Below are 19838 nucleotides of genomic sequence, written 5' to 3'. Positions count from 1 at the left end.
CTCTTGCCTTGGCCCCCACAAAGTGCTGGCGTTACAAGTGTGAGCCACCTCGCCTGGCCAGTAATGGCGGCTTTAAAAGCGCAACTGTCAAATCACGGTAGCCATACTTATTATCATACATCATTAGGGCTTTGTTTGTCCATCCATGTCGGTGTTAGACTGGGTCCAGAACAAAGGGATGGGGTTGAAGACGCAGCCCTGTGCATCTCAAAATATCGGTTTGCTGAAGACCCACAGGAGAACTTTCCTGGATGTGCCACATGAAGTGTGGACCCAGTATTTTATTTTATTTTTTTTTGAGACAGAGTCTCACTCTGTCACCCAGGCTGGAGTCAGTGGCACGATCTTGGCTCACTGCAACCTCCACCTCCCAGGTTCAAACAATTCTCCTGCCTCAGCCTCCTGAGTAGCTGGGACTACAGGCACGCACCACCACACCCAGCTACATGTTTTTGTATTTTTAGTAGAGACGGGGTTTCACCATATTGGCCAGGCTGGTCTTGAACTCCTGACCTCGTGATCCACCCACCTTGGCCTCCCAAAGTGTTGGGATTACAGGCTTGAGCCACCATGCCCGGCCTGGACCCAGTATTTTTTTTTTTTTTTTTTTTTTTTTTTTTGAGACGGAGTCTCGCTCTGTAGCCCAGGCTGGAGTGCAGTGGCCGGATCTCAGCTCACTGCAAGCTCCGCCTCCCGGGTTCACGCCATTCTCCGGCCTCAGCCTCCCGAGTAGCTGGGACTACAGGCGCTGCCACCTCGCCGGGCTATTTTTTGTATTTCTTAGTAGAGACGGGGTTTCACCGTGTTAGCCAGGATGGTCTCGATCTCCTGACCTCGTGATCCGCCCATCTCGGCCTCCCAAAGTGCTGGGATTACAGGCTTGAGCCACCGCGCCCGGCCTGGACCCAGTATTTATTTGCACAGGTCTCTAGAAAGATCAGCCAATCTGCGAGCCACTTTTAGCTATTGTATGGAACTTTATACCATATGTTTTGTGTACCAACACTAGCTTCCTAATTCCCCCTTTAATTTCCCTTTGTATTTCAGTTTTTTGTCTTGTTAATGATACTACTTACTCCATTACTATTGCTACTGTCAGTAACAATGGCCAAGATTTAGGGACTGTGAGTCAGTAAGGATCAGATGCCAGGCACCTGTTGTGTAATATGTGGCTCTCTAAATGCTTCATAGCCTTTTTGAAACCAAGCAAGGTATAAACAAAGAAACAAACAAACACAACTGTAAAATTCCCTCCGCTCCTTTATAGGACCCACTTCAAGATGTTCTTTAAATATCTGAAGCCTTATATAACTAGAGAAAGGCTGCACAACTTCAACTTCATAGGTCACCTTATAAATATGTGTTTGAAAATAAGCCAGCTGGGCATGGTGGCTCACGCCTGTAATCCTGGCACTTTGGGAGGCCAAGGCAGGGGAATCACTTGAGGTCAAGCGTTCAAGACCAGCCTGGCCAACATGGTGAAATCCTGTCCCTACTAAAAATACAAAAATTAGCCAGGCATGGTGGCGCACACCTGTAATCCCAGCTACTCAGGAGGCTGAGGCAGGAGAATCAGTTGAACCCAGGAGGCGGAGGTTGCAGTGAGCCAAATCATGCCGTTGCACTCCAGCCTGGGGGACAAGAGCGAAACACAGTGTCAAAAGAAGAAAAAAAAGAAAAAAAGAAATAAACCTACAAAGAAAACAAACAAACTCTTTGCAGTCAGAAGCCATTAGTCTAGTGAGAATACCTTTACAAAACTCAACCCCCGGACAGGTGCAGTGGCTCATCCCTGTAATCCCATCCGTCTGGGAGGCTGAGGTCGGGAGGGAGGATCACCTGAGGTTGGGAGTTTGAGACCAGCCTGGCCAACATGGTGAAACCTTGTCTCTACTAACACCACCAAAATACTGCAACCTGTGTCTCCCAGGTTCAAGAGATTCTCCAGCCTCAGCCTCCTGAGTAGCTGGGATTACAGGCCTGAGCCACCACACCTGGCTAATGTTTGAATTTTAGTAGAGACCGGGTTTCACCATGCTGGCCAGGCTGGTCTCGACCTCCTGACCTCCAGTGATCTGCCTGCCTTGGCCTCCCAAACTGCTGGGATTATAGGTATAAGCCACTGTGCCTGGCCTATACATTTATTTTGTTTACCCATTTATATATGGTTTTCTATAGCTTAAAAAACTGTTTTTAAGCCCTCCACTGATAGTAAGGACCTGGCTGGGCGTGGTGGCTCACACCTGTAATCCCAGCACTTTGGGAGGTCAAGGCAGGTGTATCACGAGGTCAGGAGTTTGAGACCAGCTTGGCCAATATGGTGAAACCCCGTCTCTACTAAAAAATGCAAAAATTAACCGGGCTTGGCTGAGGCAGGAGAATTGCTGGAACCTGGGAGGTGGAAGTTTCAGTGAGCCAAGATCGCACCACTGCACTCCAGCCTGGGTGACAGAGTAAGACTCGTCTCAAAATAAAAAAAGAAAGAAAAAAAGATAACAAGGACCATGGAGGGTCCTGAAGGGGGAACATACTGGTACTTTTAGGGAGATCCATGGGACACCAGATGGGCAGGGAGAAGTGAAGAAGGCTGGAGTGGGGAAAACCCATTTGTTTTTTTTTGTTTTTTTTTTTTGTTTTTTTTTTTTTTTGAGACGGAGTCTCGCTCTGTCGCCCAGGCTGGAGTGCAGTGGCGCGATCTCGGCTCACTGCAAGCTCCGCCTCCCGGGTTCACGCCATTCTCCTGCCTCAGCCTCCCGAGTAGCTGGGACTACAGGCGCCCACAACCGCGCCCAGCTAATTTTTTGTATTTTTAGTAGAGACGGGGTTTCACCGTGGTCTCGATCTCCTGACCTTGTGATCCGCCCGCCTCGGCCTCCCAAAGTGCTGGGATTACAGGCGTGAGCCAGCGCGCCCGGCCGGGAAAACCCATTTGAAAGTCACTGCAGTGATTCAGGAATGAGGACCTGAGGGCTCCAGTGGCCTGGGGTGGGGGTGAGGGCAGCAGGAGCACCACAGGGATCAGGATCTACTGATTAAGGGGTTGGATCCCTTAGGCCTTGGGGAGCAGAATGATCAGGTGTGGTATAGGGCAATGGAGCTGGTGAATCTGCAGTGATGGCCTAGTGGAAAGATCTGATAGGCAAATGGAGAGAAAGAACAAAGTGAGGAGGCGGTGACTCATGCCTCTAATCCTAGCACTTTGGGAGGCTGAGGTGGGAGGATCACTTGAGGTCAGCAGTTATAGACCAAGAGTTCAAGACTAGGTGTTTGAGATTAGCCTGTGCAACAGAGCAAGACCCTGTCTCTACAAAAAATAAAAAAAGTAAGGGGGTGTGGTAGCCCATGCCTGTAGTCCCAGCTAGTCAGGAGACTGAGACAGGAGGGCTGTTTGAGCCCAAGAGGTCAAGGCTGAAGTGAATTGCGATCACGCCACTGCACTCCAGCCTGGGTGACAGAGTCAGAACCTGTGTCTTAAAAACAGGGGGGTGAGGCCGGGCACAGTGGCTCACGCGTGTAATCTCAGCAGTTTGGAAGACTAAGGCGGGCGATCACGAGGTCAAGAGATCGAGACCATCCTGGCGAACATGGTGAAATCCCATCTCTACTAAAAATACAAAAATTAGCTGGGCGTGGTGTTGCGCGCCTGTAGTCCCAGCTACTCAGGAGGCTGAGGCAGGAGAATCACTTCAACCTGGGAGGTGGAGGTTGCAGTAAGCCTAGATTGCGCCACTGCACTCCAGCCTGGCGACAGAGCGAGACTCTGTCTCAAAAAACAAACAACTACAAAAAACACGGGGATGGCGGTGAGGAGAGGGCCAGGGGCTGGGCGGTGGACATCTAGGGATTTTGGAATTGGCCACACTGAGATTTTTCAGGAAGAGAACATAAGGGAAGGGCTCAGGTCTGAGCCTTGGGAAATGCAGCTGTTAGCAAGCACCAGGAGGACAGGAAGTCTGATGTGTGAAGCATTAGGGAGACATGGTAGGTTTTTGGGCAGTGAGTGACTGATCATGAAATCCCGAGGTGGGAGGGGCCTGCTAGCTCCTCAGCCTCAGCTCTTGCTCCATATTTAAGGACTGCAGTCCTGAAAAGCAGCCACCAGCACACCTGTGGCTCACACGACTCCAGGAAGGAGGCCCACCCTGGCCTGACAGCGGCCTTCGTAGCCTCCCCTGCCTGTGGTGAGACCTTCTCCAGGTGAGGGGGTGCCTCAGGTGTGGAACAGCATGGGTCCCTCCAGCATCACCATCCTGCCCTCTAGAGTATCCCTGGCCAGACAGCAGAGCTTGGAGCTTATGATGGTGAGTACTCACAGGTTAAACACTCCCTGTGTCATCTCAGGACGTGGCTTTGAGAATCCTCCATCTCCTACCTACCCGGCCAAGTGTTGTGAGCTCAGACAAGGAAGTGTGAGGCCAACCCGGCTCCGCTGGTCACCTCCTTTGGGAGAGGGAACACATTCTTCCCAAGTGCTCAGACACACATTATCTCATTTACCCCTCTGCCCCTTGGGTACCAAGGCTCATCTTCTTCCCAAGAAAGAGGAAGCTGAATCTCCAAGAGTTGCCCAACACCACACCAGCCAGTGAGGATGGTGCAGGGTTTGTGTTGGGATTCAATCAGGCTGGTGGGAAAAATATTAAAGAGAGATAGACACAAATCTTGGAAGGCCAATAAGTTTGCATTAGCTTCAGTAATAGATATGGTTGAAGGCAAGCTGATCTTTACCTTTAAACAAATTAAAGTAGTAATAAAGGAAGGCAGAGTAGCTTACCTAGCTAGCTTGTTTACTCATACTATCTTAAAACTAACCTATGATGTACCAGGTGCTTAAGTGCTTTTTACTCGGGAAGTCCACAATGTCAATTACCTTCTAATGATGTTGACTCAAGCTTTTGTTAATTAATCTTACTGAATAAATGTGAGTTTGACTAGCTGATCAGGGCCGCAGTCGCAACTGTGCAACTGTTTATAGGACTCAGCAGGCAGCCTGTAAGCAGCTTGGACCCTCAGCTGGACTGGCAGAGCAGAGTATCTGTGTGCCATTATACTTTATTCATCCATTGCCAGGTCAGGGGTCTGCAAGGGACAGACTGCCCACAGCCAGTGCCCCCTCGAGAGGAGTGCTGCTGCAGGTTTGGACCCGGGTCTACCTCTAGGACCTCACTTTTTTGTTTTTTGTTTTGAGATGCAGTTTTGCTCTGTTGCTCAGGCTGGAATGCAGTGGTGCGATCTTGGCTCACTGCAACATCTGCCTCCCGGGTTCAAGTGATTCTCCTGCCTCAGCCTCCCAAGTAGCTGGGAATACAGGCACCCGCCATCATGCCCAGCTAATTTTTGAATTTTTATAGAGACGGGGTTTCACCATGTTGGCCAGGCTGGTCTCAAACTCCTGACCTCAACTGATCTGCCTGCCTTGGCCTCCCAAAGTGCTGGGGTTACAGGTGTGAGCCACCAAACCTGGCCAGGAACTAACTGTTACTGCAGCCCCTCGGGGCACAAGGCCCATAACTAAGAAGAGCATTGGGCCGGGTGTGGTGGCTCGCGCCTGTAATCCCAGCACTTTGGGAGGCCGAGGCAGGCAGATCATGAGGTCAGGAGTTCGAGACCAGTCTGGCCAATATGGTGAAACCCCGTCTCTATTAAAAATACAAAAATTAGCTGGGCGTGGTGGTGTGTGTTTGAAGTCCCAGCTAGTCGGGAGGCTGAGGCAGAAGAATCCCTTGAACTCAGGAGGCGGAGGTTGCAGTGAACCGAGACTGCGCCACTGCACTCCAGCCTGGGTGACAGAGCAAGACTCTTCTCAAACAAACACACAAAGAGAAGACCATTGGGTGAGTTGTTCCTGACAGGTGTGGGGTGGGATCCTCTACATCCCTGCAAGAACAGGTTGACGCCATGGCTGCGATGCCAGCTGACTGAGGGCAAGAGGACATGGCAGCCTTTATGTCCCTAGGAGCAGGATACCCAGACTCTTCCTGGAGGATGTATTGGCCCAATGGGGGTGCCCTGCCCTTCCCAGCTCCTCTCTCCAACTCTGAGGGAGAGGACAGAGGGACTGAGAGGCTCATCCTTGGGTCCCAGACACGCTTGGGCCCATCTGAGCAGGAGAGGTGTGTTTAGGATCCACGGTGGCTCTGAAGTCACCATGGGTGGTTTTAATCCACTCCTGCCACTGATGACCTGTGTGCAAGTGACTTACTCTTTCTGTCCAGGGATGATAATAATGTTGGTGCCATGAGTTGTGGAAATTTAAGGGGTTGTTACATGCAAACACTTGCAACAGTGCCTAGTGCATAAGTGCTCAATAAATGTAACTATGTCAGCAGGCACCACCCTCATGTGTTACTCTGGAGCTGGGCGTGGTGGCTCATGCCCACAATCTCAGCACTTTGTGGGGCAAAGGCGGGAGGACTGCTTGAATCCAGGAGTTTGAGACCAGGCTGGGCAATATAGTGAGATCCTATTTCTACAAAATAAAAAATCATTCAGGAAGAATTAGGAACAAAATATTTTTAAATTAAGTTAGCCAGGCATGGTGGCATGCAACTGTAGCTTCAGCTACTTCAGAGGCTAAGGTGGGAGGATTGCTTGAGCCTAGAAATTCAAGGCTGCAGTGAGCTATGATCGTGCCACTGCACTCCAGGCTTGGTGACAGCAAGACATTGTCTCTAAAAATAAAAGATTACTCTGAACCTTGGAGACACAGACTAAGGGGTCCAGAATCTATACCTACAGTTAAACAGGGGTTGGAACATCAGCAGTGAAGGACCATTCATATCATGAAGCCACCTTGGCCTCAGGGTTGGGGACACAGAGGAGTGACAGGGATGGTGACCGGCTGGCAGGTCAGTGCCCTGTAAAGACACAAGCTGCCCAGCAACAGCCAGTTACTGACATGTGAAAATGTGGATCATGTTGCCACATCTTTGGATTTTCCAAAGAAGCAGGAAATTCAGGCTGGGCGCGGTGGCTCAGGCCTGTAATCCCAGCACTTTGGGAGGCTGAGGTGAACGGATTACCAAGTCAGGAGATCAAGACCATCCTGGCTAATACGGTGAAACCCTGTCTCTACTAAAAATACAAAAAAATTAGCCAGGTGTGGTGACAGGCACCTATAGTCCAAGGTACTCAGGAGACTGAGGCAGGAGAATGGTGTGAACCCGGGAGGCGGAGCTTGCAGTGAGCCGAGATCGCACCACTGCCCTCCAGCCTGGGCGACAGTGGGAGACTCTGTCTCAAAAAATACATAAATAATAAATAAGCAAGAAATTCAATTTTTAGGTTTTTTGTTTTCTTTTTGAGATAGAGTCTTACTATGTCACCCAGGGTGGAGTGCAGTGGCGTGATCTCAGCTGATTGCAACCTCCGCCACCTGGGTTCAAGCAATTCTCGTGCCTCAGCCTCTTGAGCAGCTGAGACTACAAGTGCATACTACTACGCCCAGCTATTTTTTTTTTTTTTTTTTTTGAGACAGAGTCTCACTCTGTCATCCAGGCTGGAGTGCAGTTCACTGCAACCTCTGCCTCCCGGGTTCAAGCAATTCTCCTGCCTCAGCCTCCTGAGTAGCTGGGATTACAGGTGTGCACCACTGCACCCAACTAATTTTTGTATTTTTAGTAGAGACGGGGTTTCACCATGCTGGTCAGACTGGTCTCGAACTCCTGACCTCGTGATCCGCCCACCTAAGTGCTGGGATTACAGGCATAAGCCACCACGCCTGGCAATTTTTTATTTTTTATTTTTTTTCGAGACGGAGTCTCACTCTGTTGCCCAGGTTGGAGTGCAGTGTCGAGATGTTGGCTCACTGCAAGCTCCGCCTCCCAGGTTCACGCCATTCTCCTGCCTCAGTCTCCTGAGTAGCTGGGACTGGGACTACAGGCGCCCGCCACCAAGCCTGGCTAATTTTTTGTATTTTTAGTAGAGACGGAATTTCACCGTGTTAGCCAGGATGGTCTCGATATCTTGACCTCGTGATCCACCTGCCTCGGCCTCCCAAAGTGCTGGGATTACAGGCGTGAGTCACCACGCCTGGCCTAATGTTTTTTGTTTAATTATTATTACTATTAATTTTCTTTTTTTTGAGTCAGTGTTTTGCTCTGTTGCCCAGGCTGAAGTGCAGTGGCACAATCTCGGCTCACAGCAAGTTCCGCCTCCTGGGTTCACGCCATTCTCCTGCCTCAGCCTCCCGAGTAGCTGGGAGTACAGGCACCCACCACCACGCGCGGCTAATTTTGTTTTTGTATTTTAAGTGGAGACAGGGTTTCACCATGTTAGCCAGGATGGTCTCGATTTCCTGACCTCATGATCCACCTGCATCGGCCTCCCAAAATGATGGGATTACAGGCATGAGCCACCACGCCTGGCCAGTTATCATTATTATTATTTTTTGAGATGGAGCCTCACTCTGTTGCCCAGGCTGGACTGTAGTGGTGCGATCTCGACTCACTGCAAACTCTGCCTCCTGGATTTTAAGCGATTCTCCTGCCTCAGCCTCCTGAGTAACTAGGATTGCAGGTGCACGTCACCATGCCTGGCTAATTTTTTGTATTTTTAGTAGAGACAGAGTTTCACCATGTTGGCCAGGCTGGTCTCGAACTCCTGCCCTCAAGTGATCTGCCCACTCAGCCTCCCAAAGTGCTGGGATTACAGGCATAAGCCACCTCGCCCAGCCATCTTTTTTTTTTTTTTTTTTTTTTTTTTGAGACGAGAGTCTTCCTCTGTCACCCAGGCTGGAGTGTAGTGGCATGATCTTGGCTCACTGCAGCCTCCACCTCCCAGATTCAAGAGATTCACCTGCCTTAGCCTCCCAAGTGGCTGGGACTACAGGTATGTGCCACCACCCCTGGCTAATTTTTTGTATTTTTCGTAGAGATGGGGTTTCACCGTGTTAGCCAGGATGGTCTTGATCTCCTGACCTCATGATCCGCCTGCCTTGGCCTCCCAAAGTGCTGGGATTACAGGCATAAGCCACTGCGCCTGGATTTTTTTTTTTTTTTTTTTTTTTTTTTTGAGACAGGGTCTCACTCTGTCACCCAGGCTGGAGTGCAGTGGTGCAATCATGGCTCACTACAGCCTCCACCTCCCAAAATTAAGTGATTCTCCTGCCTCAGCCCAAGCAGCTGTGACCACAGCCATGTACCACCACACGAGGATAATTGTTTGTTTTTTGTTGTTGTTGTTGTTTTTCTTTTCTTTTCTTTTCTTTTTTGAGACTGAGTTTTGCTCTTGTTGCCCAGGCTGGAGTGCAAAGGCGCGATCTCAGCTCACCACAATCTCAGCCTCCCAGGTTCAAGCGATTCTCCTGCCTCAGCATCCCAAGTAGCTGGCATTACAGGTATGCACCACCACGCTGGGCTAATTTTTGTATTTTAGTAGAGATGGGGCTTCTCCATGTTGGTCAGGCTGGTTTGGAACTCCCGACCTCAGGTGATCCACCCACCTTGGCCTCCCAAAATGCTGGGATTACAGGCATGAGCCACCGTGCCCTGCCTGGCTAATTGTTTTTAAGTTTTTCATAGAGGCGGGGTTTCACTATGTTGACCAACCTTCAAACTCCTGGGCTCAAGTTACCATTCTGCCTCAGCTTCCCAAAGTGCTGGGATTACAGGCATGAGCCAATAAGCCTGGCCTTTAGCAATTTCTTTTTTATTTTCTCCTTCTCTCCTTCTCTCCTTCCTTCCTTCCTTCCTTCCTTCTCTCCTTCCTTCCTTCCTTCCTTCCTTTCTCTCCCTCCCTCCCTCCCTCTTTTTTTTTTTTTTTTTTTTTTGAGACAGGGTCTTGCTCTCGGCTCAATGCAACCTCTGCCTTCCGGGCTCAAATGATCTGCCTGCCTTGGTCTCACAAAGTGCTGGGATTACAGGCGTGAGCCACTGCACCCAGCTAATTTTTGTATTTTTAGTAAAGATATGGTTTCACCATGTTGTCCAGGCTGGTCTCGAACTCCTGACCTCAAGTGATCCGCCTGCCCTGGCCTCCCAAATGGTTGGGATGATGGGCGTGAGCCACCGCGCCCAGCTGCCTGTAGTAATTTCTGACCTTTGGTTTACTCTTCCCCCAGGCCCCTCAGTCTCTGGACAGAGCCCTCCGCACACTCCCAGGATTCCTCTGTGTCTGTAACACATACACAATACGAAACTTCCCAAGGGTAGAAAGCCCAATTTCCATGCATCTCTGAAGTACGCCCGCCTCGGTGTTAACCACAGTGTCCAGGAATAATAATGCAATGTGTCGAACTGAAAGAATTAGGTGGCCTTAAGTACACCACTCACTTCTCACACCTTGGTTTCCTCACCTGTGAAAAAGCGATGATAGGCAACCTTATCCCATGGGACTGTGATAAGGAAGACGAGAAAGAAAGGCTGTAAAAATTGCGAGCATAGATAACTTGGACCTTGGGAGGCCACCAGTGTTCCTGGGTTTTTAAAGGTTTCTTCTGCTGTGAGCTGGATGCCTTCTGAGCTATGAGGAAAGAGGTTCTCCCTCCTTGGCAAGGGAACCCCCACTGATTTCTTTCCTGCCACCGTGAGCCTCAGTTTCCTCCTCTGAGGGGAGGTGTCTGGGGAAAAGGGGCTGGGACACAGGCTATTGCAAATCCTTCCCGGCTGTGTTTGTCCCTGCAGCCCCAACTCCTGTAGCCATGACTTCCACCAAGCATTAAGGCCATGTTTAGTGCGTAGGGTATTCCCCCTCAGGTCCGCCCTGCCAGCCCCTGCTCCCACCCTAGCCCCATCCCAGGGTGAGTCCAAACAAAGGCTGGCCTCAGGGGATCAGCAGCCGCCAAATCTGAGATAGGGCTTTCCTGGCCCTGCCGGTGGAACCCCTGCGAGATGAAGAGCGGCCAGAAGCCCAGGGACCCTCGCGGGCATCGGGGCTCCCAGATGCCCACGCTGCCTGCTCCCACTGGAGACGGGGACAGGGGCGTCATCCCAGCCTCCTTCCTGCTCCCACTGCTGTCCCCTTTTTTCCCCAGGCTGCGGGAGGCAAAGGGTTAAATCCCATAGAGCTGATGCTCTGACTCCAGGCTAGAGGGGCCCGGGAAGCTGGGGTCACTTCCTGCTCCGTCCCAGTCACCCTGAACTGGTCCCCGGGTCCTCAGCCTGGAATCACCCCTTGAGAAGGACCCTAGAGTTCTCGGCGCCTAGTCCGTCCCCCAAGGCAGGGCACTGAAGGGGTTAAGTCCCCTGGGGCTGGATTCCGCCTTCCGGCTTTTCCCAGACCCCAGAGCCGTGAGTTGGGGACGCCTGGGTTCCCAGGGGGTGGCCTGGAGGGCCCGGGACGGCCGCCGGGGAACAATGGGGCCCGGGAGGGGGGTGCCGGGAGCCCGGGCCTGAGCCCCCCACCCGCGCCCGAGGCTGTGGCCGGGGTGGGGGCGGGTGGGGGGCGCGGAGGGCCGAGGATTCTGGGAAGCGCGGGGGTCGGCGGCGGGGGAGGGGAGCCTAGGGATTCTGGGAAGAGGGATCGGCCGGGGCCGGGGGCCGGCGCTGCCAGCGCAGCCCTGGAGGAACCTGGCAGTGCTTGAAGGAGCCGGGACCCCGGGGGCCAGGGCGGGGGCGGATGCCCACGCTCTGGATCAGCAGCGGGACGGGGGTCGCGGCTCCGGGGGAGCAGAAGCCCGGGGCCGACGGTGCAGGCGGTGGGGGGGCCGGGCCGGGCGGCCGCATTCCCGCCGCCTCCATGTCAGGGTCACCCTGGGCCGTTCCCCACATCTCTCGGGAGGCGGCTCCTCCTTCCCTCCCTCTGCAGCAGGGCCATCGCGAGGTCTCAGGCTGGCGTGCCTGGCGCCTGGGCTCCCAGCGACTCGGCCTCCCTCGGTCTTCCCACGTCCATGCTCTGTGTCGGCCCTGTCATTAACCCTTTCTCTCCTACTCTGCACCACTGGGGGAGAATTTTTTGGAGACCATCGAGGTCCACAAGCTCTTACCTGTCCCCAGCAAACACAGCAGGGCATCCTTCCCGGACCGGACATCAGGCAGCCCCCAGTGTGGCAGAGGTCTCCGCTTCCACCACCCCAAAGACACTTACAGGCGGGGAGGGGGGAATTCTCGGAGCTTAAGTAGCTGCAGAGATGAAGAAATTAATTTACTTCCTAAACGCTAACTTCTGTCTCTCCTACCGCTCTCTGGCAGGGTGCAGCCAGTCTTGCTTCACCTTGGTCACCTCTCGGCTGCCTCCTGCCATGTCTCTCTTGCCCCACTGCCCCTGTGCACACAGCACCCACCCCACACAGCCATCCAAAGTTTCCAGGCCACACCCAGGGATTCTCTGCAGGGTGTAAATGGTGTGGGACCTCCTTCTAGTGCTTTGTTCATGTGGCCCCGTTCCCTCATCCTGGACTCATCTCACCATTTTTGGAGTGACAGCTGGCTGTTTTTTTGTTTGTTTGTTTTTACCAGGGGGCCACTTGGAACTCCTGCTCTTTTGCTGCCATCCCCTTGCAAACTGATCTTTAAAGGCATTAGACCAAACAGGTGTGCCAGGGGCCAGGGACATCTCATTCATTCATTCATTGATTCATTCATTGATTCATTCATTCATTCAACAAAGTTCCTGGAGCACCTATTCGGTGCCAGGCGCAGTCCTAGGCTTGGGAAACAGCCTCAACAAAGCAGAACAGAAGGAGTAGAAGGAGGGTCCAGGCGGGAGTGGGAATAGGAGGGCTTTGGTGGGGAGTATAGTTCCAGCTCATTGGTGCAGACCAGCAGGCCTAGTCCCTGGGTGCAACTCCTCCTTTTCTAGCCTGGGAACCCTCTGGGTCCCAGGAATTTCTCCAGCCTATTCTCACTGCCAGCAGGCTCCCCATGAGCTGTCCTCATCACCTGTTTCCTGCCAGCCTCCCACGAGCATGAGTCTCACATGACTCCCAAGGTCACCTCGTGCTCTAAGAGACAGGGGTGAGCCAGACACGGAGCCCTGCTTTTGTCATCTTAGCTCTGCCACTTCCCAGCCTTGACCTTGGAGAGGTCTCCCCAGGCGTCGATGTACTAATCTGTAAAATGGACAGCCAGATTTCTGGGTCTCCTCACCATGCTGTGGGAGGACTGGGTGGGAGAAATGACACCATGGCAGGTGCTGGGTCCGCTGCAGGTGTTCACACAAGCATCCATTCTCCCCTTCTCCTTACTTTTTCTCTTCCTCTGGGCGGTTCCTGCAGATGCTCCTGGCCGCTTTAAACTGCCCCTCCCCCCACCTCCAGCCTGACCTTCTTTCTGTGCTTGGATAACGGGAAAGTGCCCCCGTCCTTTTAGAGGGCCCCTGTCTCCTCTGGGAAACTGGGGTATTTTTTCTTAACCCTTTAAGTGTCTCCGGCAGCCTGAGTTCACTCTGGGGCACAGAAAAGTTTATTGGTCTCAATTAGCAGCCCCATTAGAAGGAAAATTAGAGTCTTAATGAGCTTCCTCTGATTAGCAAATAACAGGTTTCCCAGCCTCTGGGCATCATAGGTGTGGGGTGAAAACCTCCTTCCCCTGTGGATGTCAGAGACCGTTCCAGCCCCCAGTCTGGGTTCAAAGGCTTATGAGTGATGAGTTTTTAATTACGCTCTTAAATTCACCTGCTTGCTTAGTTGTGCTCTTAAGATCTGGAGCGAGAATCAGGCCTGCAGGGGAAAGGGGCCACAGCAAGAACCCGTGCCCAGAAAAATGAGGTTGGAGGACACTGAAGCTCACACAAGGAGGACTGGGGTGGGGCAGGGCGGGAGTGAGGTTCAGGAGGAATAAAGCAAAGTGCGAAATCAGCTCCCAGTGTGCGCTCATCGCTCTCTTCCCCCGCAGGGTCCCTGGAACGCTGCAGTCCTGAGCTCTGGGATGGAGCCCGAGACTGCGCTGTGGGGCCCGGATCTGCAGGGTCCGGAACAGAGCCCCAACGATGCTCACAGAGGTGAGGGGCACAAGAAGGGGCTGCGGTCCCGGCAAGACGGTGGCCCCAGCTCAGGGAGGGGCCTGGACTCTGGGGGACACCCAGGGGAGGGAAGAGAGACCAGACCCCGTGTTCTGAAAGGGGCTGGGGGCTGGAGACTCCCTTTCTCTCTGTAGGTGCCGAGAGTGAAAACGAAGAGGAGAGCCCTCGGCAGGAAAGTTCTGGGGAGGAGATCATCATGGGAGACCCGGCTCAGAGTCCAGAATCCAAGGACTCCATAGAGATGTCCCTGGAGAGACCCTCCCAGGACCCCTCTGTCACCCAGAACCCCCCAACCCCACTGGCTCACTCCAACCCCTTGGACCACCAGACCCCCCTGGACCCCCCAGCCCCGGAGGTTGTCCCTACCCCATCTGACTGGACCAAGGCCTGCGAGGCCAGCTGGCAGTGGGGCGCTCTCACCACATGGAACAGCCCCCCGGTCGTCCCCGCCAACGAGCCTAGCCTGCGGGAGCTGGTGCAGGGCCGCCCGGCGGGGGCGGAAAAGCCCTACATCTGCAACGAGTGCGGCAAGAGCTTCAGTCAGTGGTCCAAGCTGCTGCGGCACCAGCGCATCCACACGGGAGAGCGGCCCAACACCTGCTCGGAGTGCGGCAAGAGCTTCACGCAGAGCTCGCACCTGGTGCAGCACCAGCGCACGCACACCGGCGAGAAGCCCTACAAGTGCCCCGACTGCGGCAAGTGCTTCAGCTGGAGCTCCAACCTGGTGCAGCACCAGCGCACGCACACGGGAGAGAAGCCCTACAAGTGCACGGAGTGCGAGAAGGCCTTCACCCAGAGCACCAACCTCATCAAGCACCAGCGATCCCACACCGGCGAGAAGCCCTACAAATGCGGCGAGTGCCGCCGGGCTTTCTACCGCAGCTCCGACCTCATCCAGCACCAGGCCACGCACACGGGCGAGAAACCCTACAAGTGCCCCGAGTGCGGGAAGCGCTTCGGTCAGAACCACAACCTCCTCAAGCACCAGAAGATCCACGCGGGCGAGAAGCCATACCGCTGCACCGAGTGCGGAAAGAGCTTCATCCAGAGCTCGGAGCTGACGCAGCACCAGCGCACGCACACAGGCGAGAAGCCCTACGAGTGCCTGGAGTGCGGCAAGAGCTTCGGCCACAGCTCCACCCTCATCAAGCACCAGCGGACTCACCTGCGCGAGGACCCTTTCAAGTGCCCGGTGTGCGGCAAGACTTTCACCCTGAGCGCCACCCTGCTGCGGCACCAGCGCACTCACACGGGCGAGCGGCCCTACAAGTGCCCCGAGTGCGGCAAGAGCTTCAGCGTCAGCTCTAACCTCATCAACCACCAGCGCATCCACCGCGGCGAACGGCCCTACATCTGCGCCGACTGCGGCAAGAGCTTCATCATGAGCTCCACCCTCATCCGCCACCAGCGCATCCACACCGGCGAGAAGCCCTACAAGTGCTCCGACTGCGGCAAGAGCTTCATCCGCAGCTCCCACCTTATCCAGCATCGCCGCACGCACACCGGCGAGAAGCCCTACAAGTGCCCCGAGTGTGGCAAGAGCTTCAGCCAGAGCTCCAACCTCATCACCCACGTCCGCACGCACATGGACGAGAACCTGTTCGTGTGCTCCGACTGCGGGAAGGCCTTCCTGGAAGCCCACGAGCTGGAGCAGCACCGGGTGATCCATGAGAGGGGGAAGACCCCAGCGCGGAGGGCCCAGGGCGACGCCCTGCTGGGGCTCGGGGACCCCTCCCTGCTGACCCCGCCGCCGGGAGCCAAGCCGCACAAGTGTCTCGTGTGCGGAAAGGGCTTCAACGACGAGGGCATCTTCATGCAACATCAAAGGATCCATATCGGAGAAAACCCCTACAAAAATGCGGACGGCCTCATCGCACACCCAGCCCCCAAACCTCCTCAGTTACGATCCCCGAGGCTCCCTTTCCGAGGGAATTCCTACCCCGGGGCTGCGGAGGGCAGAGCCGACGCCCCGGGACAGCCCCTTAAGCCGCCAGAGGGTCAGGAGGGCTTCGGCCAGAGGCGGGGACTGCTGTCCTCCAAGACCTACATCTGCTCCCACTGCGGAGAGAGCTTCCTGGATCGCTCTGTGCTCCTCCAGCATCAGCTCACCCACGGCAACGAAAAGCCCTTTCTCTTTCCTGATTATAGGATTGGCCTAGGGGAAGGCGCAGGGCCCAGCCCCTTCCTAAGTGGGAAGCCCTTTAAATGCCCTGAATGCAAACAAAGCTTTGGCCTCAGCTCTGAGCTGCTGCTGCACCAGAAAGTCCATGCAGGCGGGAAGAGCTCCCAGAAGAGTACAGAGCTAGGGAAGAGCTCTTCCGTCCTCCTGGAGCATCTCAGGAGCCCCCTGGGGGCCAGACCCTACAGCTGCTCAGATTGCGGGGCCTCTTTCCTCGACCGCGTGGCCCTCACCCGGCACCAAGAAACCCACACCCAGGAAAAGTCCCCCAGTCCCGAGGACCCCCCTCCAGAGGCAGCCACCCTGTCCACAGGCCAGGAAGGTGAGGGGGAAGCCCCTACCCCCACAGGGAGCAGCAGCCATGGGGAAGGGGAAGAAGGGGAAAGCCCCAAAACCCGAGTGGAAGAAAAGCCCTATCTGTGCCCCGAGTGTGGAGACGGCTTCACAGAAGTCGCGGCCCTCCTGCTCCATAGGAGCTGCCACCCAGGTGTCTCCCTGTGAAATGGGTCTGGAGACCAGGGGCCTCGCTCTCTCCAGAGAGGAACACTGGATTTTTTTTTTCCCCCCAAAATAATTACATGGGGAAGGGAGGATAACCCTATCAGATGGTAGTGGAGTGGAGGAGAAAGAACCCTGGGGAAAAAATAGTGCTTTTACATCAGTGATGAGAAACCCTATAAAATTGTTGGTGGGAAGCACTTATAAGGCAGTAGAGAAAAACTGTTGGGTTAGAAGCCCTATAAATATGTAGGAAAAAAAAAAAGCCCTTTAAGTCTGTAGCAGAAAAACCCTATAAACCATAGTGGATAAGAGCCCTATTAATTGTAGGAAGAGGTCCCAATATGTCTCTGAACAACCCTATAAAACTGTATCAAAATCCTTAGGAAAATCCTGTAGGGTCGGGGAAGTGCTGCGATGGCACTGACCCGGGAGGAGCGACCCTCCGAAGGTGCAGTAAACACCTGCCCCTCGCTGTTCCACAGGGTTCTCTCCCAGCGGCCCTGGACAGTTCCAGAGATGAAGATGCTCAGCTGGGGGAGTGGTGTGGGAACTGTGTGGAACTGCAAAGGAAGAAAACAGGAGAAAAATAAGTGACCAGGAGCTCTGGGGCCCCAGAGGAGATAAGACAGAGACTAGGAAGAGAAGGTCCCGTTCACTGCACTGGGGTTCCTTGGGGTTTGAGGCCAATGTTAGATGAATTGTGTGTGTTAGGGAAAGAGGCCTGTGGAATCCCTTATCAAAAAGAACCCCAAAATGGGGAAGAAAAAACAAATTGGCAAGCCTTTTTAAAGGCTGAAGTTTGGGGTGCAGAAACATGGTCAGTATAAGAATACTGAGAAACCACCACAAAAATTAGGGGGAAGCAGGGGTCAGTTCCTGTTAGATTACTTTGAGGGGAGCAAACCAAGGTGGGGAAACTGCTCACATGGAACTCAGCTAACTCCAGGCCCCTTCTTGCTTCCGGGAGCTTGTGAAACTGCAATTTGCAGGCAGGTCCCAGCTCTCAGGCTGCAAGGGTTCTCCCCACACCAGGCAGGACCACCCTTTCTACCTGCCCAGCCAGGGACTTCTACTCTGCAAGGCCTCCAGGGACGGCGGTTGCCTCCCACCACATTCTCAGGTCTCACCGTCAGGAGGTTTTTCCTGAAACCTAACTGCCGCCAGTGGCAGCTCATTTCCTCGAATTCTGTCCTCAGTGAAGAGGGAGAACCGCTGCTAGTCAGACCTCCAAAGAATAAAGCCCTTCAGAGACTTAGGGCCTGCATGTGGGCCTCCCTAGCCTTCTCCAAGTCAGCAGGGCCACAGAATTTCTTAGAAAGCTTTGATTAGCCAGCAACTTGATTTTAAACTTCAGCCATTCATCTTTGTTGGTAGCAAGGCTGCCCCACAGGATAAGGCAGCCGCCCTGGTGGGGATCCAGGCATCCCACGGACTGAGCCACAGGTCCCTGAAGAGTCCGCAGAGGCCGTACTACCCTCCTCACCCTGGTACCTGGAGCCCTCCAGGGTTGTGACGATCCAGCCCAATCTCAGCCTTGGGATGGATGGGAGGGATTCCACCCATTTAGCTTCTCTCCTTAGCCAGAAACCTTCAGAGGGAAAAAAGGATGAGAAAGGCTCCCTTGCCAGGCCCATCTCACCTCCCACACCACACAGTTACATGTTCATAAACTCAGCCAAGCCTGCTCACAGGCCTGGGCGTATGTGGCTGGGGAGAGACTGCTGCCCTGTGAGATGGTGGAAGAGAGAAAATTCTTGAATGAAACATCTGTAACAAGAATCCCATTCCCTAATCCTGGAGACCCCTTCAAAAGGAGAGAACTCTGCTCAGCGCTGGGTCGGAAAGGAAGTGCAAGCCAACCCCAGTAGTGCGCTGTCCTGGAGTAAGAGGACTCAGATGCCAGCTGCGGGGCCTGTCAGGAGTCATGTCTCAGACAGGGGTGACCGGGATTTTTGCAAAGCTGTGGAAGAGACCTCTAATTCCATGACCTAAAGGTTCACACAACCTTTATGCAAATCCTTCCTCCTTCATCTATCCTGGCCCCAGTGGAATGACCCTAACATTTAAAAGGATCGAAATCTCAAACATTGCGGGAGGAAAACGCCAGGCCTGCTGGGGAGAGGGAGAAGGCAGGCCTCAGGATTGTGCAGAGAACCTTGTTGCCATCTGCGTAATGCCCCAGCCTACCCAAGTGCCAGGAAGGGAAGCACTACTGAGGGAGGGGCTGCCTGTGGGTCTCCCTAACAGAATGCCGATGAAGGGGTGTCCCTGTAAGACTGAGAAGTCCACCAAGTCTAAGCAGATTTCCCTGCCCCCCAAGATGGTAGCAGAAACTGAAGTTGTAGAGACAAACCCCTCGCAAAGCCAGAAGCAGATGCCCTCAGAAATGGGCCTAAGGAATCTCCCCAGAAGAGAACTGAGGAGCAGCTTTTGGGGCTCAGAGGCCAGTCCAAGGGGAGGCAGGCGGTGTGGCCGAAGGCCGGCGCAGGCCTGTTTCGGACTAGGGTGTAGCATATGTAGTAGGATGCTCGCATGTTGTAGGGATGGGTGAGGGCTAAGGGGCTTGGCTCTGGTACGAGATGGATGATGTGAGCACAGTTTGTGGGGTCAGGCATTTTGCAGTAGGAAAGGGGCAGGGTCGGAGACCTCTGGGGTGTGGCCTGTTCTTTCTTGCCTAACTCCCCAAGCTCCTTTAACCAGGGGCTTCCCTCCCAGAGTGAGCTACGTCTCTGGAGGATCGAAGCAGGGAGGTGGCAGTGGCTAGAGTTGCTCAGATTGGCTCAGATGAAGGCCCAGAGGTCAAAGCATTTGGCCCACCAGAACTGAGTCTGGAAGGCACTGTGCAACCAAACCCTCTTGTCCAATCACATGCAGACCCCAGGCCTCTCAGAAACACCCTGGTGGAGGGAGGAGCCCAACAGATAGGGTCAGGGAGTCAGTGAGGAAAGCAGAGGGGAGAGCTTAGAGTGAAACTCGAAACTGCTGTGGACATGGAGGTCAGATGGGAACTTGGAACTGGGCATGAATCCTGAATGGTGGGGAAACTTGAAGCCATCACAGCCAAGAGGTGGGGTTCCGTGACCCGCCCTGAGGTCAGCAGCTCCCAGACTCCTTTGCCCCCACTAGGGAAGCCCCAGTCACCTGACTTGTCCCCTTGGAGTGAAGAGAGGCCCCACTTTTGAGTGCTGTGTGTCCAAAACAGTGTTGTGTCACTGGTGGTCATGTTGCTTAGTTGAAGAGAATAAAGGGAATAAGATTT

The 19838-nt window shown here is 53.9% G+C and overlaps 1 protein-coding gene and 1 long non-coding RNA gene across 4 annotated transcripts in view; one reads left to right on the top strand and one right to left on the bottom strand.

The window, feature by feature from the left end:
• LOC139359863 (uncharacterized) overlaps window positions 1–12005 on the bottom strand; it is a 21459-nt gene extending 9454 nt beyond the window's left edge. The window contains exon 1 of the long non-coding RNA XR_011616378.1: window positions 11924–12005. This is a non-coding gene — a long non-coding RNA (uncharacterized lncRNA). The remainder of the gene's footprint in view (window positions 1–11923) is intronic.
• LOC105482934 (zinc finger protein 629) lies at window positions 11005–19838 on the top strand. 3 transcript variants are annotated; one of them, XM_011743422.3, is made up of 4 exons: window positions 11005–11228; window positions 12396–12470; window positions 13773–13878; window positions 14034–19838. In XM_011743422.3, exons 3-4 carry the CDS (start codon window positions 13806–13808, stop codon window positions 16577–16579), a joined length of 2619 nt encoding a protein of 872 aa, XP_011741724.1. In that variant the 5' UTR covers window positions 11005–11228; window positions 12396–12470; window positions 13773–13805; the 3' UTR covers window positions 16580–19838. The 3 variants fall into 3 exon arrangements, with proteins under 3 accessions (XP_011741724.1, XP_011741722.1, XP_070940516.1); XM_011743420.3 differs by lacking the exon at window positions 12396–12470; XM_071084415.1 differs by lacking the exon at window positions 11005–11228 and having other exon boundaries at window positions 11608–12470.

This window comes from Macaca nemestrina, chromosome 18 (assembly GCF_043159975.1).
Source record: "Macaca nemestrina isolate mMacNem1 chromosome 18, mMacNem.hap1, whole genome shotgun sequence".
NCBI classification, from domain to species: domain Eukaryota; kingdom Metazoa; phylum Chordata; class Mammalia; order Primates; family Cercopithecidae; genus Macaca; species Macaca nemestrina.
This window is presented reverse-complemented; position numbering and strand designations above follow the sequence as displayed.